Here is a 17,333-nt window from a genome sequence, read left to right as displayed (position 1 = left end):
GGCCGCCGCGGCGAGGAAGCATCGCGAGGTTTCGGCGCGTGACGTCACCCCCTAGCAACGGGCTGGGCGGGAAGGGGGGGAGGCGTTGCCATGGCAACGGGCGGAGCGCGGCCTGGTCCGCGGGGAGCCATGGCGGGGGTGCTGCTGTGCGAGCCCGGCCGCCTCTACAACGCCCTCCAGCAGCAGCGCCGCCTGCCCCGCCTGGCCGAGCACAACTACCTCAGCCTGCTGGGTGAGGACGCCCACGGGCAGGAGCTGTGCGGGCTCACGGGGCTCGTGAAGGCGTAGGGAGGGCTCCTGTGGGTCACCGAGGCCTTGCTTGAGGGGTGTGTGGCCGCCCCGTTGCTCGCTGTGAGGCAGGGATGTGCTGCTGTCGTTCTTCATGTGGAGTGGAAAGCGGCCCCGTGTGGCACTTGGCCCCACAGGGAGAGCAAAATATAAATAAGGAGGTTTTCTACTTAATTATAATCCTGGCTGCTGCTTCAACTCCATCCCGCATCCAGCTCCCTGCTCCCTGACCCCTGCATCCCCCTGCCCTGCTCCCAGCGGTGCAGGCAGGCAGACGAGAGGTGCTGGCCATCACACAAAGCATCCCGATAAGTGTTTGCGTCCTTCGGGGAGCCCAGAGCCCACAAATGGTGCCGCACACTGCACCTTTTGGTCAGGGGGTCAGACAGATCGGGAGCAGGATGGGGGCCCTGCCGTGTGCCCTCCCCAGGAGGTGCTGGAGGGCACAGCACCATGCGCAGGGCAGCTCTGGGGCTGTTGGCATCGCCTTGTGTTGCTCATACTTACATCAGTGTTGGGGGTTGTTTATCCACATGTAAAGTCTCCATTTATAGGAAACAGAGTCTTTCTCTTGCTGACATTGGTGCCTGAATTCCCACTTGCTGAATTAGAAGCAGCATTCTACCTTAAAAGCACCAAATAAGCCAATTGCTCTCCCTTGGTTATCTTTTTTTTTTTTTTTTTTTCCAGATGCCCGTACTCAGCGCGAGTACAACGAGAGCCACATTGTTACAGCACGCAGGATTGAGCAGGTGAGGAAGGATTGCAGTTTGTGTAAATAATCTCTGCATTTAGCAATTAGCAGTACATGAAATGGGCTTAAAAAACAAGGGAGTTGTCCTCGCCTCTCCCCTGCCTCCTTCAGCCATGCTCCAGCTCTGCCGCTGGGGGGATGTGTTCTGTCACACAGAAGAGCTGGCTTCAGTAGCCCAGAGGATTGGCACGCTGAGGCTGTGTATCAAGAAAATATTGCACAAGAACTGACATATTGCAGGCTTGTCTCACAAAGGACAGTGCTGACATCTTTACCACTGCAGCAGATGAAGCAATCTGGAGCAGCCTGCATGATTTCTGAATTCTACCTGGGTCTTTCGGCATAAAGCGCAGACGTAGCCCTAGTCCCTTCTCCTTGTAATGATGCCACAAGAAAAGCGTGGAGCTGTGCTCCTGATAGAATTCTGTGATTTTGTCAGAGCCCTACAGGGGAGTACCTGGTGCCAGATGCAGAGGAGCTTGCGTGTGTCAAATACTGCGTGGTGTATGACTGCGAGACCAGCTCTTTAGACTTGCCTGACGATGAGGAAGAGGAGAAAGAAAAAGGTACCTGTGACTCATGTCAGTGAAGACCTCACTGCAGGACGGGTATTCTTCCCACTCCTCATTACTTTAGTGAGCTTCCTGGCAGGCCTGCTTTCCTATCTGTAGACTGACCCCTCTGAAGTTGTTGCTTGAAAGGAATTGATCTTTTAAATTATTCTTATTTTTTCACATCTCACTGAAATTGAGCTTGTCCAACGGTTGCCTTTCAGGGAGCAATGGTTCTTCAGAGACTGAAAACACTGACTCAAGCTCCGTATGTTCACAGAGTGAGTATTTCCTTCTCTGAGGGTTACGAAACCTTCACGTTATCACATTGAAGAAGACGTAGCTTTAACGTGGGTGCTGAGGTAATGGAGTTCACTGAAAAGTGTGAAAAGCTGGAAACTTCTCCCTGTAATTGTTCAGGCTTCTTTGAACCATGGAAATGTATAGTTGCAACACATCCTCTAGCCAGGAGTGCTGCTCTATGCAGAACGACTTCTTTACATTTGTTTGGCTCCAACTAGCTTTATAAAGGCTACTGCAGTTTTAGCAAAGACTACATCTAGCCCACACCCCAATTTTAAAGAAAAAAATCTGGGAGTATAAGCAGAACGGACAAAGCAAGCATTCAGAAGTACTTGGTGATGAGACATGAGCATGGAAGGTGTGAAGAGTCAGCAGCAGGTTTCTGTTGCACTCATCTGTTTCTAAAGCAGGCAGAGCTAGAGGCAACCTGGATGGATCCAGGGGAAGAAGGAGGGGGCAAAACCATCTCTCATATGATTTGCTTCGCTGAGGGAGTGTTTGAAACGCTTGGGAAGAATGTGTTCAAGACACCTCTTTCACTTCCTTTTGCAGGCTATAGAAAAGGGTATCCATGCAACTAAAATTACTAGATTTATACTAATAATGCTTTGCTATTATGGGAACTTATTACAAGCATTTCCCAAAGAATAATGGGGAGAGAATAAAAGCTTTAATTGGACTTACAAAAGAAAACAGGAGAGGAATAGGACTAGAGGTGAGCAGCAGCTTGTTATTGACCTGCAGCAACAGTTACATAAATAATAAGTCTGGCTTTTAACAAGGCTTTCTCCAGACCATTAGATGAAATGAAAAGGAGTTTGCTGGTGGTGCCAGAGGGCCAGATTTAACCCCCAGGGCTGCTGGAGGCACACTAAACCTGCCCCAGCAAATAGCTTTTTGATCTCATTAGATGCTGAGGAAGGAACTGCCGTCCGACACGCCAGAAGCTTGCAGCAATTCACCCGCCATCCCGTGCTGGTCCTGAGGGGAGGATACAAGCGGTTTTCCGCTTGCTATCATTTTCTGAGGACTCAGAAGATACTGTGGATGCCTCAGGTGAGACTAGGCCAATTTGCAAGTAAAAAAAACGAGCAGTCGTATTCATCTGATGATAGCTAATGAATAGCTAAGTGGTGCTGTAAGCCTGCTATCAGAGTAATTTCAAACAAAGGAATTAAATGTAATTTAAATTACTGCTCTTCCCCCGAGTGTCACCACAAATTCTTTTGCAGCCACACTGTCTTTTTTTTTTTTCCTCTCCTATTGCGTGAAAGCTAGCTCGTGGAAGCAGCCAAGGAAGCCTCCTCTGATAACCCCAAAACTGGCCTACTGGAGAGTGCAGATAACTAAACAAACAGTAGCAAACAATGAAATAAGGCAGGCTCCGCTTTAATCTCTTTTATATGAGGTTATCTGAGATGTTACACAGTAAATGTTTCCAGACAGAGGTGCAACTATCAAGCCCTGTATTTCATGCCTATAAAGCTTTTTGTCTGGAAGGGTCACAAAGCAAATGTTGGAGCATTGCTTCAACAGGCCCAGAAAGAAAGGAGCCATCCACTGGAACACTGGTACCCTGATTGTTTGGTTTCACCTGCAAACATTGATCTATTTAACTTGGGAGAAACAATTGTCCTATTTTCACATCTAGGACAGGACCTGCAGCAGGGCAGATTTAGAGGGCACTGTACAGCAACATCCTTTGTGTCTGATTCCTACTACTTCACATCTGCTTCACACGAAGCAGCCCACGACACAGTGCTAACCTTGCGGGATGCCACAGCACAGAAAATGAATTCACTGTGCTCCATTGTGAGGGGCAGCAAACTGCTAAACTCCCCCAGCAGATTCAGCTGGACACAGAATTACCTCCTCAGCTCAGTTTAAGCTGTTGCTCTCTGATGCTTTAAGCTGTTGAGCTGCAGTTTTGTTCCGATGCAGCTTTATGGAGTACCGGTTATGGATGTAGAAGCACTGCTGCCTACTTCTATATTTTTGTTCTCAGCCTTTCGGCAGCACAGAGCCAAAATCTCTGTGGACTTGTGCTGTGCCACGACGTTGCACCTGCAGCTCTGCAGGTGGCAGACGACTTCAGTTGGCCTAGTGAACAATAAAACATCAAATGAATCCGTTATGCTGTGGTTCCTCCAGACATTGCAAAGAATATATTTTTCCCCTGTTTGGTTAGGATTTGTTTCAAGTAATGCCACAATGACAGTGTTTTTGTTAATTATTCTCACTAAATCTAGCAAGACTTCCACATTTCAGAATGTCCGGGTGATTGAATGCATCATTACATTCAAATGTGTCATGGGCTGCTGACTAAGTGTGTGTTCATTTCTCTACGTGACTTCTGTTTAAGGAGCTAAAAGAGCAAATATGCTCTGAACTGAACCCACGGCTTCTCTCCTTGCAGGAACTAGACAACTTCCAGCTGTACCCTGTAGAAATACTGCCTGCAAAGCTATACATGGGCAATTTCAAGCAGGCCTGTGACCAACAGATTCAGAAGGATTTGAAGATCAAAGCTCAAGTCAATATTTCTGAGCAGCCTTCTACACTGTAAGTTTTCAGGGTGTATTCTCACTGACGTCTGTGCCTGTGAGGTGGCACAGCATCACAGCAGCAAGTGCCTATAAACTTCCAAGGAAAACTGTTTTTTCACTGCAGATTTGGGTGCTATTTCACACTCAGTTTTGTGATCTGTACTTGCATAGCAAGAGTTTGCACAGCAGCAATGTGTTCCTGTAGCCATTTACTGTGACATGGATGGATTGGGTGAAAGGACTGGGAGGTCCTCGGCACTTTCAGTCTGTTACATGCCACATCCTTCAGGTAGAACCTACACCACTGAGTAGCCTTCTGAGCAAAATCTTACAAAAATCTTACAAACACATCAGTGTAAAAGCTAAATCATTGATTTTTCACATTGTTCATCTTCCTTCCTTACCTTCTTCTGTCCATGACCACTCAGCTCAGTCAGGCCGTGCTGGAAATGTCATTTCATCCAATGAAAAATCCAGTGGCATTTCTCAGGGTCTTGGCCAAAGTAAAGTAAGCAACAAGTCCAGTTACTTACCTCACGACACGTGTACCAGCAGGCATTTCTCCTGCCTCTGGTTTCAGAAGATATCAAAGGTCTCTGCACCCTGTGTGATCTCCCCATGCTGTCTGTGTGACGTGCTTTCACATTTCAGAAATGCCTCACCAGTGTTTTATGCCATTAGTTCTCTGAGCTGAGTTCTCTGAGCTTCTAGAAGCAGGAGGATGCTGTCACAGAGAACCACATGAAGTGAATCATGGAGCCCTGTTGCCATAACTGCTAACGTGCACGCTGCGAAGGCACTCTTGCTTTCAGTTCATCTGTTTTCATTTAGCTCTCAGATAAGGGAGGCTGTAGGATAAAGTTAAGGCATCAATGCTGATACCACGTGGAATGGAAATCAGTAATTAAGCTGGTTCTGTATTACGTGTGCCTCAGTGTCTTACCATAACAATCCCTTATTGCCATGTTAATGATGAAAAACTCACACACGTAACAGCAAACAAAATTATCAGCTTGCCTCTAACAAACAATTTTCCCCCACAGTTGCTTTGTTGGCCCATGTAATGCTGCGTGCTCTTTTTACAGGTTTGCAGAAGACAAATATCTCCATATATCTGTTCCAGATTCACTCGAAGCAAATCTTTTTTCTTCCTTTCCCACCATTTGTCATTTCATAGGTGAGTTGTTCCTGATCTGGAATTCCTGAGCCCTTGTTCACTCTGAGATATTAAATGGGAGTGACTGCAATTGACTCCAGCAGGAAGCTCAAACGGGAGGGTCGTAATCTTTCAAGATCTCAGCATACTCCCAAGCCAGCCCACACCCTAATGTACACCAGAGGTGTCTCAGTAACCAGCCTGACACAGAGAGGAGATTTTAGAGGGCATCTGACACTGATATTCCTGACAGAGAGTACTCGCTTTAAAGAACACCTCGCTGTGATAGCAGTGAGCTTTCCACTAGGTGTGAGAAGGCTTTGGGATGGGATGTCTGTGAGGGCTTCACAGGATCCCCTCCTATTCCTTTGTTTTTAAATACAACTCTTTGACTCACCAGCCCAAATCTTCAACCACCAGAGCTTTATTTGAGCAGGAATGTGATGCCCATTGGAGAACTTACCATGAGACACTCTCAACCCTTGGGGTTTGCTGTGCAGACTCGCTGTAGGGCCTAGGGAAACTTTCAGGTTGGACAACATAAACCTGCCTTCAGCTGATTATATCAGAAAGGGCAAAGAAAAACATACTAGCTCAGTACCTGCAGCAGCACGGCAGGCATAATTCCTGCAGCTTCATCCCATGATGGTGTCCACCTGCGTCGTTGTCTTGTATTGCACCTACAAAACAGCATCTGCCTCAGACTGAGGCCCTGCTGTGCTAAGTGCCCTACAGACCCAGGAGCAAAAGACCACCCTGTCCCCACAGAACTTGTAATGCAAGTACAAAGTCAGAAATAACAATTGGACACAAAGAAACAAGGAAGTGAAAGCTGAGGATATAATCCTGTAGTCCTAACCTGAATTTCATGACTTGCATGCATTGAAACCCAAACGCTGATATCCACTTACTTGTCTTGCATTTTGCCCCGTTTTTTTACCCAGCCTGGAAGAGTGCTTGGAAGAAAAAGAAAAAAAAAAGAAAACAACCTCTCAGCAACAGCAGAATAGGCTTTGCCCTACAAATTCTAGAGCACAGTTGCTGATATTCCAAAAACACGTTGTGCTGTCTACTCTGGAGAGGGAGGGAAAGAATTAAAAGGTTTATTACTAAATTATGGAAATAGGTAGCAGAGTTGATGTGGTTAGCAGTGAATGACAGCATCCTCAAGCCAAGTGAGCTTGGCTTCTGTAGAAAATGAGTTTGCTGGCCTTACAGATTTCCATGCAAAGCACGCACAACATGAGAAAAACAGCACCCTAACTGCCATGCACGTGCTTCCCACTGGTGATCCCCACGAGGGGTAAGGGATTTGAAGTCCAAGTCCCTGCCAGTTTGAGAGCCAATTCCTCCAGCTTGAGTGGACAACAGTGAGGTTTGCATTCAACAGACATTTTGTTAGCTTTAAACCTACCTGGAAGAGTTTTGAGTTGCTGGTGTGATGCTGACCACAGCTGCTTGGTCCTGGTGGGCCACTTTTTGTCACAGTCACCTGCTAAAAAGGTGACACTGATCTGTCACGAAGCATTGACTGATCACTGTCATTTGATTCTGGTCCTCAAAAAAGCCACTTTTTAACTCAGTGCGGTTTTAAGAAAGGCAAATGGTTACAGAAACAAAAGCTGGCAGTGCCCATCTGTTCCTATCAAGGTTCATGACGGTTCCTGTCTCTCAGGCTAGCTGCCTGTCAGTTTTCACTGAATTAGAGCTTGACTTTACAACTGGAATTTTGATTTCCCCGATCACTAATCTGTGATTGGCATTTCTTTACTCAGATGCTCAGCTGGATCTCGGAGCAGTGCTGGTGTTCTCCACCCTGGGGATAAGCCGGAGCAGCACAGTCACCATGGCCTATCTTATGCATTCCCACCAGTTTTCCCTGAAGGTACATCACTGTCATTCTTCCCACAGATACTGGCTGGGTCTGCAGTTTATTTCTGTTCCCGAAGCCTCATCGCTGTGTTAACAAGAAAGAAATTATCTGTGCATTCATGCAGACTATCCACCTAACAATGTAAGAGATTCTCTTACATTAGTTGTACCTTTAAGGAGGCGGCTTAGGTGCAATTTTGGATCTCTGAGCTCTTACCTGGCACCTGTGATATTCTTGTATTTCCCTACTTAACCACAGGGCTATAAAAATAAAGCAGATTACAGATCTTAGCTCTTCCACTCTCCTGGATCTGAGAAAAAGAGTGTCTGGAAGCTACCAGACTTAATCCCGTCTCTTAATGCCAGGTGGTTACAGGGACGTTCACACCCCGGTGCTTGCAGAGCTCTGATTTACCGCTGGGCTCATCAGCACTGACTTCTGAAACCTTGTTATATTTCCCCAGAAGCAATCCCCTCCCACAGACACCACTGTAAAGAAATCTGGAACGGGATAACACTAGCCTGGGAGGGACACCCAGGTGAAAAGGATGGTACATTCTGTTCCAGAGCTCTGAATAACATATGAAAAATAAGGAATGAAGGCTGAGAATGACCCTGTGGCGTGGTGAGACTGGCAGCGTCTCCCCAGATGCCAGCCCTTTATCCCTTTGGGTACAAAACACGGTCACTGTGCTGCTGTAGGCACCAGCTCGTGCTGCCTGCTTGGCACAGAGCAGCCTTTTTCCCATGAGAACTGGAAGGTTTCTCCTTAAAAGTCTTGTCTTTGTTTGGAAAGCGTGACCTCCTTTGGGAGCCTGAAAGGATTGATTCAAGCTTCACTGGAGCTGGGTCTGTATCTAATCATTTAATTGATTTTGTGCAAACATTTGCAACATAAGAGGAAATCTCTTACCATCGGTGTGTGCCAAAGGGTAATTTCGGGTTGAGCGTGCCAGCTGGGCAGCAGACACTATTTGGTCTCTGCTAGTAATGCTGGGTGTGATTGCCCCGGCACATCGATAACCATTCCCTTGCTGTTTTCCCCTGCATGCTAAACTGCCAGAGACGTTTGTGATGGCAGAGCAAAAGTCAAAGCTGATCCTTGCAGTTTCTCCCAGTTGGTATCAACAGGTTGGTCTCAGCGTTTTGCTGAGCGCCGTGGTGTCCTGCAGCTGGCCTGGGCAAAGCCTTCCTGGGGGATTTTCCTGGCAGAGGAGTTTGTTTCTTGCAGACTAAAGCAGCACAACAGATTTTTGTGTGACCCTTGGCCCAATCTGGGCAGAGATCTGTGAAAATTTTCAGAGATATTGCAAAAGAAACACAGATTTGGGACGTGTGGCCCCTTAGTCTATTAGGGATCGATCTGAGTAGATCTGCGGGGTTCAGGGGAACTACAGACACACATACCATGGGCAGAGGAGTAAATATTGGAAGATGAGGTTCAGAGCCTACAGAATTGCTGAGATTAGAAAAAAAGCAAACCAATGGAGCACTATCTTGTGACCTTTGGTCTCGTTACACTTAAGCAATCCTCTGATTGCTGGGGGGAATCAGCAGGAAGATGAGCACTACTGGGTAAACCCCAGGACGTAGCTGAGCAAAGCAGAGTAATGCTGGCGGATTTGCCCTCTGTGCAGCAGAGTTCCTAGCTGATTACACGGAACTAACAAATCATTAAGATGGCTGTAATTAACGTGGTGGGATAACTGGAGCTTAATATCCGCTCTGCCACACCAGGTCACACCAGTTCAGAAATGTGCAAACCTTGGTTTCTTGCCTGAAAATAGCTGATACTTCACTGCTTCGCTTATCACCCATGGAAGAAATGGCTTTTTAGCATAGAAAATCCAGGACTGCACTGCTCTGTCAGCGTAAACAATACAAGAAACACATCAGCTAATGAAAGAAGCATGAGCTATCCTCATAGCCAGGAAAGCCGGGTATAAAGATGAAAGGCTTCTCTGAAGTTCACATCTGGATCCGTTATGTCCTTGCTTTGGTAGCCAAAGTCTTATCTGCCAAAGTCTATCACGGGCAGTAAATACAAAGCTGTTTTGTTCACAAATGTAGCTGCTTAGTGTAACTACAATAAATTATTTTTCAGCTCGAATTTCTAACACTTCTTTGCTTTCTTTCTACTTACAGAAAGCTTGGGACCACGTTCTGAAATGCAAAGAGAACATGAGACCGCACCGCGGCTTTGTGAAACAGCTTTCGGACTGGGAGGCCCAGATCTATGGGACCACGATCACAGACATCTCCGAACCAAACTACTGACAGCACAGGGAACACCCAGCAGGGGAAGACGCTTCCCTGTCCGCACCACCATCTGTCCCGTAGGTAGAAGGTTAACGGAAAGCAGTTGGAAAAGCTCTTAACATTATGGAATTCCTTCATCTCTAGCTTTTATTATACTGGGTGAAGTTTTGGAGCCGTTAGGGGAGCATGCCTGTCGCTGAAGGTGGTGGTTTGGGGAAGGCAAGGCCTGCAGGATGCAGCCCGTTCAGCACCACTTGCCTCCTCTGTAAGCCAGCGGGTTTATGGCCACATTATCGGGCCTGCTTCCTGCCCCAGCTACAGGGAAGTCATCAGTGCTCTCTCTGAAAGGCAAATTTAGAATTTGACTGCACCTGGTCCCAGCCCAGGGAGACGAGGGCAGAACCTCCCCATTTCAGGAGCTCCCCTGTTCCATAAGAGTCTTTGCAGACCCTGGCAGGCACCGGACCCTCCCCCTCTGGTTTTGGCTGGCAGGCAGGACCGTGCTTCCCCCCAAATCCAGCGACCTGACCTTGCCTGGCAGCCACTTTCGAGGCCCTGGTAATATTATAGGACCACGCCAGCCCTGCTGCCCCTCTGCCCTGCAGCACTCTGACTCCTTCCACGGACACCACAAAATAAAAACCCTACACAAAAACCCTCCTGGGCTCTCCCTGCACTCCATGCTAAGCATTTATCACCGCGTGGCTCGGGGTGCTCCCCCCCCTCTCCCTGCCCTTCCCCATCCTCCCCTAACCCCCAGCATCGTTAGGGGGGGGGTAGCTCCACCCGTTACCCCCGTTGCGAACCCAAACACCCCAAACCGAGACCGGGGCTGCTCGGGGGAGGCCGGGTGCCGGCAGCCCCCCTCCGGGTCCCCCCCCCCCGGTGCCGGTCCCGCCTCTCCCGGCTCGGGGCGTGCCCGGAAGACGGCGGCAGCGCCGGGCCCGGTGCCTGGCGGCCTCCAGCCTCGCTGCTTCTCCTCCTCCGCTGCTTTCCCTGCCGGCCTCCAGCCTCCGCTGCCTCTCCGCCATGGCCAGCGGCGCCTCGGCCGCCGACTGCCTGCGGGAGTGGGAAGAGCTGCAGGAGGGCTACCAGCGCATCCAGGTACCGCCGGGCTCCGAGCACAGCCCCCACCCAGCCGCACCCCCGTTGTGCCCAAAAGGTTCAGGACCCCCCCCTTTAATACCACCCCTCCCCATGGCTCCGTGCCCCTCTGCTCCGCGAAACCTCCCCGGAGCTCTGCCCCTGGGCAGGGGCTGGCACCTCCTGCTCGACCCCCCCCTCCCGGCCGGCCCCGGTTCCCTTTTCCCCTCCTTCCTTCCCCCCCCCCGGCTGTTGCAGGCGGCTGTGCCCAGATCTGGGGCAAGGGAGGCTTTGAGAAACCCGCTCTTGCTCCACAGGGGTTGTGGGGACAGCCTGGTGCCAGCCCTGGGGATGTGACAGCTCCATCCTATAGCCCCCAGCCCCCCCCGGCCTGGCCGGGCTCTCCAGCAGCCCCCTCGGAGCGCAGTGGTCCCGGGGTGGTTTGGAGCAGCAGGACCCAGACCTGAAGCTCTTTAGGAGCGGGGGGCACACACGGCACTGGGTCCCGGCTACCTGGGAGCAGCAGGAGCAAGGAAAAGGAGTTTGTGGAGCACAAACGTGCTGCCGGGACATAAATCACTGCTGGGGGAGCGGGGAGCATCTGGGATCTGTCCCCCCCCCCCGCTGCGGCCACGCCGCTCGCCCCAGGAGGGAGACTGAGGTATTTCCCTCCTCTGTGCCTTGCTTTCACCTTTCCCTGCTGGGAAGGGCTTTGACAGCTGCTGATAAAGTGCTTGATAAGAAGCGCAGAGCCTGAAACGCGTCTGCACCAAGGTCTAGTCCAAGGGTTGTCGCGAGCAGCGTGGAATTCTTTGGAGGTGGCGGCGCCGGGGCTGCCCGCGGCCGGGTTAAGGTTGTTTTTCAGCTGACTGGGACAAGGAGCATTGACACAGCGCGGTTCTCTCCTTTCCTGTCTAAATATAGCAGAAGAATGGCATCTAGCGTTACCCAGGTGCTGTTGGGTGACAGCGGCACGTGGCGCCCTGCAGCTGGCCCCACCACGAGCCCTCCTGGAGCAGGGGCTCCCTCCAACATCCCAGGGCAGGACCGGGGGGGCCTGGCCCAAACCACGGGCACCTGGGGTGACAGCAGCAGCAAAGCCACCTCTGTGCCCCCCACAGCAGCGTTTGAGTCGCAGCCCTTTGGCTGCAACTGGGGGGTTCTGCCGAAATAACAGAGCCTGCCCAGTTTCTCCATGTGGGCATCAGGCACCCTGCGCCCTCCTGGAGCAGGTATCTGGAGCGCGCTGCTCTCTCTCGTGCCCAGGATAATCACAAGCTGTACAAGCAGAAGCTGGAGGAGCTAACCAAGCTGCAGGACGGGATCTCCAGCTCCATCGCACGGCAGAAGAAGCGGCTGAAGGAGCTGTCCTTGTCCCTCAAAAAGTAAGCTGGCGTCCTGAGACAGCCGGGGAGGAGAGAGCCACGAGGACGGGGCTACTGCACGCGCTCCCAGCTCTCCCCAGTGCAAATGTTAAAAAAGGGCTGTTTAGGTCTGGCTGTACCCAGGCAGGTTTTTTGCTCGGCTTTCCCTTCCCCAGTTGTGCTCAGGCTGCAGTTGGGAGCTTGAGCTGCCCGCCTGGTGGGGGGAAGAGCTGCTGCCCCCTCCCTTTCACCCTTGCTCCCTTCCCTCCAGCAACCCCCAAAAAAACTCCCGCAGGGGCTCTCCGTGCAGCTGGAGGTGCCGACTCCCCTCCTGTGTGTCCTTCCCGTCCTTGGGGTGTCCTTGTCCTAGACACTGCCTCGCATCACACCAACCCGTGCTGGGCTGTGACCGAGGCTACCCTGCTGCCAGCACCTGCCTTTCCTCCCCAGATGCAAGGCCCACGCGAGTCCCGAGCAGCAGGAGTCCATCCAGGAGACCCAGAGCCTCATCAAAGAGCGGCAGAACGTCTTCTTCGAGATGGAGGCCTATCTGCCAAAGAAGAATGGGTAAGAGGTGCTTCACAGTCCCTTTTCCAGAGGGATTTGGGTCAGCTGGGGTCTGCGGGTGCCAGGGTCCTCCCGTGGCTGATCCTCTCCCTGCCAGAGGAGCTCCTGGGGGAGGCGGAGGGCTGGGAGGTGGCTGCTGCCCTTGGAAGCTGTCCCCAGGGCCGGATCCTTCACCTCCACCCCTGGAGGGAACCTTAGCGTCCTTTTTGGGATGACAAAAACCTTCGATGTGCAGCACAAGCCCCCAGCAGCTGTAACACCACAAGGCACGACCCTGCTGTCGCCCTGCCCTTGGCTGCAGCCGCCTCGCTGCCCCAGGACGCCTGGGACGGAGCCAGCCCCGGCCTCCCCGGGCCCCGCCACCACCTTCCCCTGCCCTTGAACCCCTGGCCAGCACCCACTGGGTGCCAACAGAGGGGGTGGCTCTGCCCTCAGCCACCCCCCTGCCACCCTCAGGGCGGGATGCCAGCACCACGCACGCCTCCTGGCAGCGCCCGCTGGAAAACATCCCGTGTGCCCCTTCGCCGGTGTCACCGTGCACGGGACAGGGATGGGGACAGGGAGGTGACAGCCAGCCCTGGGCAGGCGCCCACCGCACGCCTCTGCTCTCTCTCTCCAGGTTGTACCTGAGTCTGGTGCTCGGGAATGTCAACGTCACGCTGCTCAGCAAGCAGGCTAAGTACGGCCCCTGTGTCACGGCGGGCGTGTGCTTTGGGGGGGGATTTGGGAGCCCCTCGTCACAAGGAAGCCATAAATCTTCCCCCGGGCACGTGGCTGCCTTGGCCCACCTCGTGCAGATTCCGTCCCTGCTCTGTTCAGTTCTTCCTTTCCCAGAACTGGCCCTTGGGCTCTGCTCAGCTCCCGGGGCCGTGCTGGGACAGACCGTTCGGATCTGCCACCAACGCTGTGCCAGAGTTTCCCCCACGTCAGGGACTTCCAGGAGGGACAGTCTCATGGCCATCCCCCTCCTCTTCCCCTGGGGAAACGCCGGGCTTGGCCCTCAGCCCCCACACGCAGGGAGGTGCTGAGCAGAGAGCCCTGACCCCGTCCAGTTCCATCAGCTCCCCAAAATATGCTGACCAGACCCCGATCTGCCCGGCTCCTCTGGGAGCTCCCCTGCTCACCAGTGTGAGCGCAGCGTGGTTTGCTCTCCCAGAAGTGCCCGGGGACAGGGATTTCCCTTCACACCTCCGAGAGGTTCCCAGCAGAGCAGTGCTTTCGCCCGGCCGGGCAGGACGGGAGGGGAGGACGCAGACTGGCAGCAGCCACCTTGCTCCAAGCTTGTGCTTCCCCGCAGGTTTGCCTACAAAGACGAGTACGAGAAGTTCAAGCTCTACCTCACCATCATCCTGCTCATCGTGTCCTTCTCCTGTCGGTTCCTCCTCAACTCCAGGTGAGCCTGGGCTGGGTGCTGGGCGTCTTGCAGCTGCTGCTGCTCGGTGCCTGAGCCCCGCTGCTGCCCTCTGACACCGCTCTGCTGCACCCCAGGGTGACAGACGCCGTCTTCAACTTCCTCCTGGTGTGGTACTACTGCACCCTCACCATCCGGGAGAGCATCCTGATCAACAACGGATCCAAGTGAGTCCCTGGGGGCTCGGGGAGGGGGCTGGGAGGGGGCGTGCAGCCACCTGGTCCCCCCCCTGTGGGGCCACGGTGCAGCTTTGCACTTCCCAAGGGAGCAGCTGATGCCTCCTACTCAGGGCGTGTAGCAAACCCCGGTAATTAGCCACACGAGCTGGCTTTAGGAGGCAGCTGCTGGCGTGGGAGGGATGAACTCACCGTGTGGAGGTGGCAGGGAAGCCGGAGCAGCCCCCAAGTGCCACCTGGATGGGAGGCACTGGGTCCCCGCTCCGCATGCAGCCATTTCGTGGCCATCCCTGCTCCTCGCCTTGCCCTGGGAGCCAGGGGGTGGCTGGCACGTGGCTGGCTCTGCCTTCCTGGGCCGTGCTTGGATCTCAACTCCTGACCCCTGGCCTGTGTCTGCCTTCCAGAATCAAGGGCTGGTGGGTGTTCCACCACTACGTCTCCACGTTCCTGTCGGGCGTCATGCTGACTTGGTAAGCCTGCGTCCCCTCGGCTCCTGGGGGTAGGGACCGCAGCCTGCCCACTGATGGGGTGTTGGCCCTACAAGCTCTGACCAGTAGCTCTATTCCTGCTCCATGGACGTTGAGATCTAACGGGCAGCTCCACGCAGCCCTCACCGGGCCCAAGCGCTCCAGAGAGCAGCAGCCACCAGCACCCAGCGGGGCAGGCAGCACTGCTCGGGGCTCCGGGTTGGGAAACGCGACCCCAAAGTGTTGCAATCCTCCTCCAAGGGCTGCCGCAGTGTTTTCCTGACCCCTGCACCAGCCTCCCCACTGCTGGCTCCCCAGGCTGGACGCTTTCATGCTGCAAGCACTGTTCTACAAGGCACTGACGCAGGGGAGCTGCGCTGGGGTACCCGAGCTGGGGAGCCCCCTGTTTTGGTGGCAGCGGTGCCGTTACCGCAGCCGTGGGGCAGGCAGGGCTGAAGGCATCTCCTCGCAGCCCCGCACGCCCCAACCAGCATCCTCTCTCCCCAGGCCAGATGGGTTGATGTACCAGATGTTCAGGAACCAGTTCCTCTCCTTCTCCATGTACCAGAGTAAGTGCTGCCGGGCCTGCTGGGCTCGACATGTGGCAAACTGGCTGTGGTTGCTCACAGCTCTCAGCTCTCCTGGCTTTTCCCTTGGCTCTTCTCTTTTTTTGGCCTCCCCGGGGCGAGGAAGGTCTCAGGGTGGGGACGATGCCGGGGCTGAGCACCGCAGACTGATGCCTTCTGCCCTCACCCTCCCTCTCCTTGCAGGCTTTGTGCAGTTCCTCCAGTACTACTACCAGAGCGGGTGCTTGTACCGGCTCCGAGCGCTGGGCGAGAGGCACAACATGGATCTCACTGTGGGTAAGCCAGGATTCCTCTTGCTGCTTGTCCCAAACCTGCTGTCACTGATTTTCCTGGGCCCACAGCTTCTGGCAGCCTCCCTCCCAGTACGACTGGTGCTAGGCTAAGTGGGAACTGTGGTTCCTGTTAGCAGCAATCTAGACGGCGGCCTCTGCAGCCCAGGGAGCTCGCTGGGAGGGTGGTCCCACGAGAGGAGCTTCCTCCAGAGTCCCCACTGACCCCAGGGCTACGAAAACCTGCCTGAGTCCTCCCTGCACGCACAAGTGCCCGTGGGGAGGCTGCGTGAGCCTTCGGGGCCTCAGTGAGGGACACGGCCACCAAACCTCCCTGCCCCTGAGCTCAGGAGCTTGGCTCCACGCGGCCCCGTAACGAGCGTGCTCTCAGCAAACCTTCATCCTCTGCAGAGGGCTTCCAGTCCTGGATGTGGCGAGGCCTCACGTTCCTGCTCCCCTTCCTCTTCTTTGGGCAGGTGAGTGCGCACCGAGCCTCGGGGGGGACCTGCAGGAGGCCAGAGCCTCGGCGGGGCTGAGTCTTAGCACATTCCTGCTGTGCCCTGCAGAGGCTGAGCCTTTCCTTTTCCCTCCCAAGCACCACCTCCACAGCCTGGCTAGCGAGGTGGGGCAGCTGTGCCAAGCGCTCGAGCGATGTGCAAAGTACAGCAGCGGGGCTGGCTCTGCCAACCCTCCCCAAACCCTGCTAAACGTCAGCTCTCGAGCTGCTGCCCGAGGTCCAGTTCCTCCTTGACTCGGTCAGGCTGATGGCTGAAAAAGCAGTGGGCTGGTGGGGGGCTTGCTGCAGGGCTCCAGAAGGTGGCAGGGCAGGGGGAAAATGTCCCAGCTGGGTCCCCTGGGGGCTGAGCGCTGTGATCCCGGTGCCGTGCCGGGGCAGGCTGGCCTCATGCAAGGCTTGTGCCTGGAGGAGGTGTTGGGATGAGCAGCAGCACGGGGCTGAGCCTTGGAAAAGCCCTAAGCCTCCTGTCTCTGCAGTTCTGGCAGCTGTACAACGCCGTCACGCTCTTCAGGATGCTCCAGCACCCGGAGTGCAAGGAGTGGCAGGTAAGGGGGGGGCTCCAGCAGCTGCCCGGGCAGGGGGCGTCTGCGCCGGGCACGTCCCTCCGCTGACCCCCGCCTCCTGCAGGTCCTCATGTGCGGCCTCCCCTTCTTCATCCTCTTCCTGGGGAACTTCTTCACCACCCTCCGCGTCGTCCACCAGAAGTTTCAGAACCAGAACAAAGACACCAAGCGGGACTGAAGCGGGGCGCAGCGGGGGCCAGGACTGTTTTTTTCTCCCCGCTGGCTCCGTCCTCCATTCCCAGCTCCTCGCCTCGATGCCGTCCGGACGCAGGTGTCTCTCCCCGTTCCGTGGGACAGAGCTCGGGGGCTGCTCGTGAATAGAAGCGTTGGCTGCGGTGCTGGAGCTGTGCCCGTGTCACTCACCTGGCAGCAGGAGCACCCTGCACCTCTGTCCTGCCCTGCCTTCCTCCCCCGGGAGGAGCAGGGGGGCTTGGGACAGCCGCTCCCCTCCTCTCTGCCCTGAAGACAGTCTCGGGGATGGTTCTGGGGTGGAGCCTGAATCCTCCTCACCCTGCTGCGGGCAGGGAGCAGCCTGGGGCACCCAGCTGGCATCAGCACCCTTTGGGACGGGGCTGGGTGTGAGGCTGGCCCTGTCCCCAG

General features: G+C 54.3%; 2 protein-coding genes and 1 long non-coding RNA gene across 3 annotated transcripts; 2 read left to right on the top strand and 1 right to left on the bottom strand.

Moving 5' to 3' along the window:
- The first annotated feature begins 22 nt into the window (after positions 1–22).
- On the top strand, positions 23–10,834 carry STYXL1 (serine/threonine/tyrosine interacting like 1). Its single transcript, XM_068655570.1, has 9 exons — positions 23–232; positions 979–1,040; positions 1,482–1,608; positions 1,818–1,874; positions 2,807–2,952; positions 4,313–4,458; positions 5,528–5,619; positions 7,374–7,483; positions 9,616–10,834. Exons 1-9 carry the CDS (start codon positions 91–93, stop codon positions 9,745–9,747), a joined length of 1,014 nt encoding a protein of 337 aa, XP_068511671.1. The 5' UTR covers positions 23–90; the 3' UTR covers positions 9,748–10,834.
- On the bottom strand, positions 4,454–9,620 carry LOC137842006 (uncharacterized). The gene is made up of 4 exons (XR_011088885.1): positions 8,384–9,620; positions 7,013–7,093; positions 6,189–6,278; positions 4,454–5,290 (listed from the first exon to the last, which is right to left on the bottom strand). It is a non-coding gene; the product is annotated as an uncharacterized lncRNA (long non-coding RNA).
- Positions 10,694–17,071, top strand: TMEM120A (transmembrane protein 120A). Its single transcript, XM_068655568.1, has 12 exons — positions 10,694–10,833; positions 12,079–12,197; positions 12,627–12,743; positions 13,363–13,422; positions 14,041–14,136; positions 14,232–14,321; positions 14,735–14,800; positions 15,305–15,366; positions 15,568–15,660; positions 16,065–16,129; positions 16,647–16,715; positions 16,798–17,071. The coding sequence occupies exons 1-12, from the start codon at positions 10,759–10,761 to the stop codon at positions 16,909–16,911; spliced, it is 1,026 nt and encodes a 341-aa protein (XP_068511669.1). The 5' UTR covers positions 10,694–10,758; the 3' UTR covers positions 16,912–17,071.
- Positions 17,072–17,333: the final 262 nt, after the last annotated feature.

The sequence above is a fragment of the Anas acuta genome, chromosome 19 (assembly GCF_963932015.1).
Source record: "Anas acuta chromosome 19, bAnaAcu1.1, whole genome shotgun sequence".
Taxonomy (NCBI): domain Eukaryota; kingdom Metazoa; phylum Chordata; class Aves; order Anseriformes; family Anatidae; genus Anas; species Anas acuta.
Note: the sequence above shows the minus strand (reverse complement) of the source record. Positions and strands in the feature narration are given on the sequence as shown.

What these genes read in the sequence shown, in the direction of transcription:
- TMEM120A (XM_068655568.1), top strand. Translation starts at nt 10,759, where the DNA reads ATGGCCAGCGGCGCCTCGGCCGCCGACTGCCTGCGGGAGTGGGAAGAG. An exon ending in TCGGGCGTCATGCTGACTTG is followed by an intron (nt 14,801 to 15,304) that starts GTAAGCCTGCGT and finishes CTCTCTCCCCAG; the next exon opens with GCCAGATGGGTTGATGTACC. An exon ending in CCTTCCTCTTCTTTGGGCAG is followed by an intron (nt 16,130 to 16,646) that starts GTGAGTGCGCAC and finishes CTGTCTCTGCAG; the next exon opens with TTCTGGCAGCTGTACAACGC.
- STYXL1 (XM_068655570.1), top strand. Translation starts at nt 91, where the DNA reads ATGGCAACGGGCGGAGCGCGGCCTGGTCCGCGGGGAGCCATGGCGGGG. An exon ending in CAACTACCTCAGCCTGCTGG is followed by an intron (nt 233 to 978) that starts GTGAGGACGCCC and finishes TTTTTTTTCCAG; the next exon opens with ATGCCCGTACTCAGCGCGAG. An exon ending in CACCATTTGTCATTTCATAG is followed by an intron (nt 5,620 to 7,373) that starts GTGAGTTGTTCC and finishes TTCTTTACTCAG; the next exon opens with ATGCTCAGCTGGATCTCGGA.